We start from the raw sequence: 10,920 nt of genomic DNA, 5'->3' as shown, positions 1-10,920 counted from the left end.
TCTGATTTGAAGTAACAAGGGGCAGGGGACTCTGTCTCTTGTCCCTTGGGACTACTATGAGATGATGGGAGACATTTCCTTCTTTGCACCTGCATTTATCTGAGCCTGGCCCACACACCTGGCCCACCTTCCCCCTTCTAGCTACTCAGGACTCTCTCCAGCTGGCCAATTCTAAACCACCATGACACCTCGGGGTGCACTTTAGACTTCCATAATCATGACACCTTGGACCCTCTTGGTCCCAACAACTACCTGTGCCTAGTTCAGGACCACCCCATCATCTGTCCCTTCCAACTTTCTCATAAAGACCAAGCCCGCTACACAGCTTAGACTGCCTCCCTCTCTGCCCTCGGCTAGTTGGCAGCCTTTTCATTATCTACTGCTAATCCCCCAAAGTTTACCAGCGTGTTGCAAGTCAGCTTGTCTGCACCACATCCCCAGTCTGGTTCCTTTCCTATACCTCATATTCCCTGCTTCCCTGAACCAGTTCTAAGAGCTCCCTTCAAGTCTCCCATCTGCCCTCCTCCACCTACTCACCCAGAGGTACTCCTCTCTCCTGGGTGAAGGGGTCCAGCTCCTTCACAGGGCTCATCACTCCCCAACCCAGGCCTCCTCTTTGCTCAGCACACTCCTTGCTGCCTCCATCAGTTCCCAGCTCCTCTTGTTTCTCCACTCTCCTGCATCTTCAATCCTTCCCTCGCCACTGGCCCCTTCCCCTCTGCTTTTAAGTATGCTCCCTCCCTTACCTCCTTGAAGAAAGCCATTCCATTGATGCCATTGTCACCCGTTTGCTACCAAACTCTTATACTTTGATCCTGACACTTTCCCTCATACCCATTACTTCCTTAAATATCAGAAATACAACTCCAGGGTCCGCAGCTCCACAGCGCTGCCTTCTTCGCGGTCACCAGTGCCATGGCCTCTGGTTAAGCACTCGCCTGACCTCTGTGCAGCATCCAGCCCTCCAGGACACCCTCTGCTACTGCTCCTCCAAAGTTTCCTTCTTTCTTCTCCTTTGCTGATTCCCTTTCCTTTTCTTGCATGTACACTCCTCACAGTGTTGTCCTTGGCGCTCCTCTCTCACCTCTGAATGCTCTCTCCAGTGAACTTATCCATTCTGTCAGCTTCAGCTAGCCCAGCGATAGAGATCTCTGGTTCCCAAACACTAGCCATCAGAGCAGCTGCATTTGAATCACCTGGGGCTTAATTTAGAGCACAGACTCTTCAAACCATTCCACACTACAGAATCAGAATCTCCAGGAGGTGAAGCCAGGAATATGTATTCTAGCAAGCTCCCCGGGGGATTCAGATGTAGCCAGGTAAGGAAACCTCTGCTGTAGATTTCTTCCAAATCTCTACTTCAGCCCTTCTCTCTCTCTTAAGCTATAAACTTATATTTCTGGCCCACACACCTGGCCCACCTTCCCCCTTCTAGCTACTCAGGACTCTCTCCAGCTGGCCATTTCTAAACCACCCTGACACCTCGGGGTGCACTTTAGACTTCCATAATCATGACACCTTCTGTCTCCCTCTCTAATGATATTTCTGTGAAGAACATGAGGAGTTATGGTATAATTAAGTGGATTTAGAACTAGTTGAGTAACCATACCCCAAAAATGCTTGATCCATGTCAGTCTGGAGGAAAGTCTTTAGTAGCATGCCACAGGGCTCTGTCCTCAGCTCTATCCTGTTCAACATTTTTATGTTGATGTGGATGAATACAAAGTTAATAGGCTTAGCAAATTTTCATAGGATGTGAATCTGAGGAGATATTTGGTGGCAGACAAAGGATCCAAACGATGGAATGATGGGCTAAATCAAATAAGATGACATTTAACAGGGATAAGCACAATCTTATTCCAGGTTTTTTTTGATTGACTACACAAGAACTAGTTGGACTGAACCCACTGACCAATCTTACACACACAAATCCATAGACAACCAGTCACTGTGAACATCCTGATGTCACACAATAAGAAACACATAGCATACCTACTGAATGCTCCTGAATCTGACCAGGCCTTTAGACTTAACTGCCACAAAATATGAGGGATGGAGGGACATATTAATTTACCACCACTGGAATGCAATCAGCAGAATCTATAGATGGGAAATTCTCTGAGACAAAGTATCCAGTTTCTTCAATAAATAAATAACAAGGGGAAAAAAGGAGGGAGAAGGAAATGTTACAGTTTTTTTTTAATAAAGAGACATATTTACCAAATGCAAAGAGTGGACTTTATTTGGATCTTAATTTAAACAAACCATCTGGAAAAAGATATTTATGAACATTGGATATTTGATGTAGAAGGAATTATTGTTATTTGTTGTGATAATGGTAATATATATTTGTTTTTTAAGAGTTCTTACCACATAGAGATACATACTGAAATATTTAGAGATGATATGATATGATATCTGGAGTTTGCTTTAAAATTAAAGTGTGGATGGGTATAGTGGGGGTACAGAATATAACAAGATTAACCATGCATTGATAATTATTGGAGCTGGGTGATGGATAAATGAGAGTTATTTTATTCTCTAGTTTTGTGAATGAGTGAAAATTTTCCTTAAGAAAAAAGTAAACAAAACAAAATGAGAAACCCACAGGTTGGATGAGACAGGGTTTAACAGCCATTAACTGAGGGAGACATGGGGGTTTGCCTGATTGTAAGGACAATATGGGGCCTCAGGGTGGTGAGGACCAAAGCTGGAGGGATTCTGGGCTGTGGGAAGAGAATGGCAAGTTCTAGAACTACAAAGGTGAGAGAGCCCCTCTGCCCTGCCCTGGCCTACCACAACTAGAGTAGCACCTTCCATTCTAGGCCTCATTTCTTATGACCCAGAGAAGACACACCAGGGAGAGGAAATGCTGGCCTGAGGGCAGGGAGGCCTGTATGAAAGGGAGCTGTCTTGAAACCCTTGAAGACTTATTCTGCAGAGCTGCAGAGAGTCAAATCAGGACCGGTGGGAGCAAGTTAAAGGAAACCAATTCTGTCTCAACAGTATAAACAGCCTTGACTGTTAAAACTGCCAGGAATAGTAATTCCTGGCTTCCCGTTTCAGAAAGATTCAAAGTAATGGCTTGCTGCCCCCTTGTGGGGTTGCAACAGATTCCTTCCTGGATGGGCTGGGCCTCGCCAGCCCCAAAGCTTGGTGACCTGCATTGGACTAACTCACATTACCTAAAACAGATGTCTGCTTTCTCCACCCTAAGCTGGTCCACAGGCATCCTCAGAAGCACTCCTGCTTCTGTCTGTGACCCCATCAAGCCCTCTGGACTCTGTCTGCTCTTCTCCCCTTCACGGCCAATCGCCCAGTCTATGTGCTCCTCTCCCTTCCCACCACCCAGCTCTAAACCACAGTGCTTCACTCTGTCTTCCCAAGTGGCTCTCCTAGCCTCTCAACTAACCTCTCCAATTTGATCTGCACTCTGCTACCAGAAAAGACATCTTTAAACAGTGCTTGCAGCAGGCCAACCCTTTCTCAAAAAAAAAAAAGCTAAACGTTATTACTGACAAGATAAAGCCCACACTCTTTAACTAGGCATGTATTGCTTTCCACAAGCTGGTGCCAACTGCACCTTGAACTGTGATCATGGCCTCCCCAGACCACCCCACACTCCCCCTTGGAACTCCTATGTTCTGCTTGCTCTCACCCTGCGGCGTGGCTTGTAGAGGCCTCCACAGAGCAGATGGTGCATCACAGCATCCTCACGGTCCCGGCCACTGCGTACTGTGTCAATCACCTGCAGATCCAGACACGCTCCACTGCCACTCTCCCTCCTGCAGGATGCAAGAAACATGTATACTGGGGAGGGGCCAGGAGGCACAGGCCAGGGGAAGGGCAGAAGCAAAGGTGCTCACAAATCCTCCCCAGAAGGGATAGAAAGAGAGGGCCCAACAGAGAGGAGCTTCAGGAAGGGGAAGGGGGCTGAAGGACTTACAGCAGGTTAGTGACAGAGGTCTCTGCCATAGAATTGCGGCTGGGCATAGAGGGCAGAGTGAGCCCTGTAGAGGACAAGACGTGGCCCCCCTGCAGGAGCCAAGACAGAGGTCAGACAGCAATCAGATAGACGGCAGCCCGGATAGTCAGAGGGTAATAAAAAGATTAACAATAGTTAACACTTATTTTGCTCTTTTCATGTTCCGGGTACTATACCAGGCACTTTACATACTGAATCCACAAAACTGTGACATATGTATTCCTATTCCTGCTTTCTTACAGTTGAGGAAACCGAGGCTCAGAGAGGATAAGTGGCTTAACCAAGGTCACAAGCCTATACATGATAAGAATTAAACCACATCTGTTGACTCCAGAGTCCAGCTGTCTCCCCACCTTTCTGTCCTGCCTACCAGACTCTGAATGTCGGCCTCAGGCCAGGCTGGTTCCTGCAGCTGTCACTTCACAAGACCATGGAGTCTGCTGGGAATTCTCAAATCCCTGCTCAGGGCCTGCCTGCTTGTTGCCCCTTCATGCCCTGCTGGCCACCTGCCCACCCACCACTGGCTGCTGACCCACCTGGTCCACAAAGCTGATGGCATCCCGGATGTTGAGTCTGTAGTACACATCCCAGATCTGGTCCCGGATGCGGTAGGCTGACCGCCGCATCAGCAGCTGACTCAGGTACTTCTTGTCAAACTGCTCCCACCTACAGAGGATGCCAGGCCCGGCCCTGAGTGCCATCTCCAAGGCTCAGCTGGCTGGCCCTTCCTCAGACAGGGCAGGGGCACCACCAACACTAGCCTGGCTCTCTTGGTATAGGCCTCAGCCCGGGAGAACTTGAAGCTAGTCCCTGCCCTTATGGAATTTACAGTGTTATGAGAAAGCCTGACATTAACTGAAGTTATTAAAAATAACTGTAAAATTGCAACCATGACAAGAACTACAATGGATAATTATGGAGTATGATAGGGATTTGTCCTAGTCAGGGAGATGAGGGAAGTCCTCCCTAAAAACTTGATGCCAATGGCGAGATCTGAAGGATGAACAGAGGTTAAGTAGGTGAGAGGGAGGTGAGGGAGTGTTCTAGTAGAGAGAACAACAAAGGTCCCAGTGGCCCAGGCAGGAGGGAGCATGGTGGGTCCTGAGGTTCTAAACCAGGGTCCATGTAATTAACAGGGAGACAGTCAAAGACAGAGCAGAGCACAATGAGGCTGGAGTCTGGCAGGTACCAGATCATGCAGGGCTGGGCAGGCCTCACTGGGGAGCCTTGTCTTATCCTGAGAGTACTGGGATGCCACTGAAGGGCTTCAGGCAGAGGTCGCCCAGCCTGAGTCTGGCTGTGTCCCTTCTCAGAAGTGTGGTACATCCCCCATGCTGCCCTGGCTGGTGGGGCTGCTGCTGCTGAAGGAGCCTCGGGGCAGCTCCCTCACCTGTCCCTCCAGTAGTGATAGCCATGGTGCCCCACAACGTCCTCCACTGCAGCCAGAATGTGGTCAAAAGTCTAGAAGGGGGGTGGGTAGGGGGACTGGATCAGGACTCTGCTCAAAATAGGAGAAGGGAGAGAGGGACTGGTGGAGGGATGGGGTTCTGGTACCCACGTGCTCATGTAGCTCCTGGTTCAGGGTGGGTTTGTGATGCTCACTCCTCTTCACCTTCAGCCACTTGACCAGTGGCTTGATGGTCAGACCCTATGGACAGGCAGCAGGTGAGCCCTGCCCTATCCAGTTCCCTGCTGCCTTTATCTCTCCATAATTAGGCCTCAGCTTCTGTACCCCCACCTCACTACACTCAAGGTCTGGGAAGTCAGGCCCATGTGTCCCCCAAGAGGAAGAGGAGTCCCTGTCCCATAGGCTCCAAGCTTCTCCCAGGGCCTGCTGGACCCTCTCCCCACCCAGCCTTGTGAGCATTCCCACCTGCACAATGACTGTGAAGAAGACCACCACAATAGTGGTGGCCACAAAGTAGTCCTTGGCAGGGACCTTGGTCCTGTCCAGTAGGATGACGAGAGCGAAGGCCACAGCCCCCCGCAGACCCCCATAGGACATCACCACCTGGTCAATCTTGTCCAGAGGGACCAGCCGGAACTGATTCAGCACCCACGTCTGCAGGACTACGCCTACAGCAGGAGGGAGGCCAGAAGGAGCAGGGCGTTGGGAGTAGAGGGCACTGGGAGTGGATGGCACCAGATATCTGGGCTAAGGTCTGACAGGGTCTGGGATGGGTGAGCAACAACGGGAGGCTTAGGGATTGACAAGGTTGTGGACTCAGGTTGGGGGATGAGTTGACAGGGGGAGGAGGGCAGGAAAGAGAGTGGGAAAGCAGAGGGTGCCAGCGATACCGAGGGCTCGGAAGAACAGGATGAAGAAGAGGGTGCCCAGCACCAGCCCAGAATCCCAGGCCCACTTAGAAGAGTCCACGGCTGAGATGCCAAGCAGCATGAAGATGACAGTCTCAGCGCAGCTGGCTAGAGTCTTCATTGTGTATTTGACAGCTGTGCGTGACTTATGGGAGATGTTGGCCTCCACATACTTCTTACAGCCAAGGCCACACATAGTCACCCTGGGAGAGAAATGGAGAGACAGGGCAAGTGAGGAGGGGTGGCAGGAGGCACAGCCTCTGGCATTTAAGCATGCTGCAGGAGAGGATGTTGCCCATCACAGGATGTCAGACTCTTAGAGCTGAAGCCCAGGGAGGCATGGAGACTGTCCAAGGATAGGTAGTGGTGGTCCTGGGATAAAGGTCCAAATCTCCAGGCTTCCCACTCATTGCCTCTTGGAAGGGAAGGTGGGAGAAACATGCTCTGACTAGCATACTCTCTGAGGCACCTTTTGGAGTGCTGTGGCCACCACAGCCAGTGGCACCAGGCCTTGAAATCTACTTCCAGCTCAGCCCATACCCCAGAGAACACTTCAGGCAGAGGAAGATTGGGTTCTGGGGTACCCAGGACAGTTCTAGAGGCAGATCCTAGGACACTACCATGTTCCATGAGATTTAATGTCTCCCCATGGAGTTTGAGGCTCCCACTACCACAAGGGTTCAGGGAAACCTATGGATTCCTCAGGGTCCTGCTTCTGTCCATGCGAGGAGCAACCATCTCCAGTACCCCCTCCCAGCTGCCTGCCTGCAAGGGCCCCAGGACTCACGCAAGAATGGCAGAGAGCGAGGCCATTTCAGCAGTGAGGTAGGCTGCGTAGGCGAGGAGGAAGACCAGCAGTGGCTCGATGATGCGGACCCGCTTGGTGAAGCGTGTGGTCAGGGCCAGGAGGAAGGCAAAGACTAAGCCCACGGCTGCCCCGCCCAGACTGACCACAAACAGGGAGGCTGGGGGAGGAGTTGGTTGTCAGCATAACCCCTGGCCCGGACCATACCCAGGCTGACAAGACTGCTTCCTGGCAGGGAGTGGAGGATAATGCCCACCACACTCCCCGGGGGTCAGGATGCCAGAGCCAGGACCCCAGGAAAGCCCCTCCTTCTCAGGTTCTCAGGGCCCCATTTCTCCATAGAGGAAGAAAGGGAATGAGGCAACCCAAACAGCCTCCTCTGTCCTGATGCAGTGGTGGGGCAGGGACTCAGCAACCTAGGGAAGGGAGACCTCCAGTGCCAGCCAAGAGCGGGGAAATACTGACCGACTCCCTTCAGGTAGTCAGTGGCCTGTACTTTGGCAGAGCCCATCTCCACAAAGGAGTTGCAGACCTTGTACAGCACCTGAGGGAGAAGAGGAGAGTCAGGAGTGGGGGGGACGGCAGCAACGGGGACTGCTGGGTGAAAGCTGAGACCATATTTCTTCCCCAGGGGACCTGGGGAAGGGTCTGAGCCTGCTGGTCAGACCATGGCAGCCTGGGGTCAGGGAGTGGCAGGCAGCTGAGCACTCTCACCACGGTGACTGCATCATTGAGCAGGGACTCGCCAAAGACGATGATAAAGAGAGTCTCGTTGACATGCACCTCCTCAAAGACAGCCAACACAGCCACAGGGTCCACTGCTGAGATGAGGCTCCCAAACAGCAGGAAGTCCAGCAAGCCAGCCTGCACTCTAGTGGCTTTCAAGGGAGAGATGGGGACAGTAATTGGTGAGGCTCCTACAGCGTTCCCTGCGACAAGCCCAGACTCCACCCCAACTGTTAAAACAAGGATGCCCAGAGAGGACTTGGGATGGTGAAGAGAGAGTAGGCCTGAAGGTCAGGAGACTTGAGCCCAAGGCCTGGCTTTGCTGTTTTCCAGCTCTATGATGTTGGTGCTATCATTGTCACATGACTCCTCTTAAGCCATGCTTCCTCATCTGTCTATCTCACAAGATGGCTGCAAAAATCAACCCAGGAGATGGTTAAGAGAGTTCTATGTAACCTAGAAAGCTAAGGTGGCACTGACAATAAAAACTACAGCAACACTAGCAATAATCACCAGGAGGTGGAAACTGGCTGCTGACTGGCTTTATTAGGGAGAAGAACAAAAGAGAGCACTTTCTCCCACACTCCTGGTTCTCAGCTTAAGGGATATGACACTCACAATTCTCAGCAGGAGGGGGAAGGGCTATCCATCTATGAGGGCTGAATATAGTATGAAAAGCACCCACCACAGGTAGGACTTGAACATATCATAAAATCTGTGTGAGCCTCAGTTTCCTCGTGTATACACTGGGAGTAATAATAGTATCTACCACAAAAAAATTCTTTATTTAGCCAGTGCTCAATACAAGGTAAGTATCCAATAGATATTACCTATTATTAGGATTACTATTATTATTATGATCTGATGTCCTCCCTTGCCTTCCTGCCCCAAAGAGTTCACTAACCCATTAGGAAAACCAGGTTGGAGTCCCCAAACCTCCCCTTGCACCTTGGAAGAAGTATGGATTAGCAACATTCAGGGTTGAATGGATTTTGGAGGCAGGAAGTGAGGAAGAAGGGAGCAGGACAAGGCAGCCTGAAGGTAAAGAGCCTCAGTAAAATGGATCTCTCTTGCTAATCTTGCACCTGATATCAAACGAGTTTAAGGGCCTCTATTTCTCATTAAATAGGACAAATTACACCCCGACAGGGATGCTATGAAGAGTCAATGGGATAAGTAAAGAGAGAACACTTAGTGTAGTGTCTTGCATTCTGTGGATGTATAATATGTATTTATTAAAAATAATAACAAAAACAGAAAACCACTCTGATGTGCCCTGGGCAAAGCCAGGATAGCAGGCCCTCACAGGAATGGTGAGCTGTTCCTCAGGGAAGCAGGGCTGGCAAGTGGCAGTGTGGTAACAGAGGGCAGAAGGCAGCAGAGTAGTAATGCAGGCTTCCCAGTCACGGCAGCCCACACACAGCTGGGAGCCAGGCCCCTGCTCAGCTGTCATGCTGCAGAAGCCCAAACTCAACTGGCAGAGACATAAATGAAGGCTGAAAGCCCATCTGGAGCATTGCCTTGCACTCGAGGTGGGAGAGACCTAAAACAGAGCTCTCAGGGCATGGTTTTTGCCAATATGGGATCTCCAGAGCTGGAGGAGAAGGGAGTTGGGTGATGAGTCTGGCAAAGCCTCCCTCTGCCAGCCCAGATCTTAGGGTCACTCACCCACAAGTCCAGCCTGCTGCAGGCCCCAGAGGGCAGCGCCTGTTGTGAAGGCATTCCAGAGTGTGCCCACCACGGCATAGGTGAGGATGGCACCCAAGTTGTCAAAGAACAGCCGGCTAGGCATGAAATAGCCAGAGTCCAGCACAATAGGAGGCAGCAGGAAGAGGAAGAAGGTGCCTGGCTCTAGCTGGTACTCAGCTTTCTTGGCCACAGCCAAGACAATGCCCCCAAGCACGAGGCCCAGCAAAATCAGCAGGCAGCTCTCAGGGACCAGAGATGTCACCTTCCGAGACAAGTGAAACACTACAATGCAAGAAGACAGCAGGAAGTATCAGTTTATGGGGCGCGCGCACACACACACACACACACACACACACACAGTGGCCTACAACTTCCCAATCTTATCAGGTTATTCAAGGTCAGGACCCCTGACCCGCAGGACTGCAGCCAAAGTTGTTTCTTGGTGCCCGTCATGGTAACCTAGGCCTTTGCTTGCTTTTTCCATTTCCAGAAATGCCCCTCCTCTCTACCCTCATCCTCAGGGGGCCTCACCTTTCTCTGATCTCCCTTATCCATAGCCATTATTTGAACCTTAGCAAATGCTACTCAGCATATATGTATGCATAACATAGCTATAAAAATCAGGACCTCTGGAGTCAGGCTGCTTGGGTTCAAAGCCTAGCTCCTCTACTTACTAGTTATGTGACCTTGGAGGAAATTTCACCCCTCCAACTGTGAGTTTTCTCATCAGCAAAATGGGACTAAAAATAGTAATGATCTCATAGGATTGCTGTAAGGTTTAAATAAAACAACCTACTCAGAAGCTCTTAGCCCAGTACTTTATAGTAAGCACTCAATAAATGTAACCAATTATTATATTATTGTGTCCTGCCTCCCTAACCAGACCTATTGCAAACCATTCCTCCTAGGAGCACTGTAGACCTCCTAAACCATATGCTTTTCGTTCTATAGGATTACTAAGGATTCGACAGTTTAAAAAGCAATGGGTTTAGCAGTCAGAAGATCTCCAGTTCTTCTTCTGGCTCCATCACTTTCTAACTGTGTGATTTCAGGCAAATTATTTAATTTACCTGAACTTCAATTTCTTCTCCTGTAATATGGGGAAAATACCCATCACACAGGGTGAGGAGAAAATGATACAGTGTGAATGTGCCTAGCAGGATGTCAGACATTTGGTAGCTTCTCAAGAAATGCTAGTTAAATATGACTCTGGAGGAAAATAATAACAGATCTGTCCACAGGAAATGAGGAGGAGGTATGAAATGGGTTCCTAGCACTACTGCCACTCCTACCTTTGTCTCCTAAAGTAAACTCTTTTGGCTTTCCCTTGGGCCCTGAGACCATGAGTAAACACCTACCCCCATACAGTCCCTGGGGTGGGTAGTGGGAGAGGCTTCCA

General features: G+C 50.1%; 1 protein-coding gene across 5 annotated transcripts in view; it reads right to left on the bottom strand.

Annotated features, from left to right (window-relative positions):
• The window catches only part of SLC9A5 (solute carrier family 9 member A5), a 30,547-nt gene that overhangs the window by 6,188 nt on the left and 13,439 nt on the right, over nucleotides 1-10,920 (bottom strand). For 2 of the 5 annotated variants that reach the window (XM_070612113.1, XM_008509294.2), the window contains exons 2-12: nucleotides 9,501-9,803; nucleotides 7,821-7,984; nucleotides 7,572-7,650; nucleotides 7,089-7,266; nucleotides 6,284-6,504; nucleotides 5,859-6,061; nucleotides 5,544-5,633; nucleotides 5,376-5,446; nucleotides 4,522-4,651; nucleotides 3,947-4,035; nucleotides 3,659-3,785 (exon numbers count right to left, since the gene is read on the bottom strand). In XM_070612113.1, the coding sequence (XP_070468214.1) occupies nucleotides 3,659-3,785; nucleotides 3,947-4,035; nucleotides 4,522-4,651; nucleotides 5,376-5,446; nucleotides 5,544-5,633; nucleotides 5,859-6,061; nucleotides 6,284-6,504; nucleotides 7,089-7,266; nucleotides 7,572-7,650; nucleotides 7,821-7,984; nucleotides 9,501-9,803 (1,655 nt within the window). Of the gene's footprint in view, nucleotides 1-1,609; nucleotides 1,813-3,658; nucleotides 3,786-3,946; nucleotides 4,036-4,521; nucleotides 4,652-5,375; nucleotides 5,447-5,543; nucleotides 5,634-5,858; nucleotides 6,062-6,283; nucleotides 6,505-7,088; nucleotides 7,267-7,571; nucleotides 7,651-7,820; nucleotides 7,985-9,500; nucleotides 9,804-10,920 lie in introns of those variants that run through there. The other 3 variants (XR_011537965.1, XR_011537966.1, XM_070612114.1) reach the window with 3 other exon arrangements.

The sequence above is a fragment of the Equus przewalskii genome, chromosome 3 (assembly GCF_037783145.1).
Source record: "Equus przewalskii isolate Varuska chromosome 3, EquPr2, whole genome shotgun sequence".
Lineage (NCBI taxonomy): Eukaryota > Metazoa > Chordata > Mammalia > Perissodactyla > Equidae > Equus > Equus przewalskii.
Note: the sequence above shows the minus strand (reverse complement) of the source record. Positions and strands in the feature narration are given on the sequence as shown.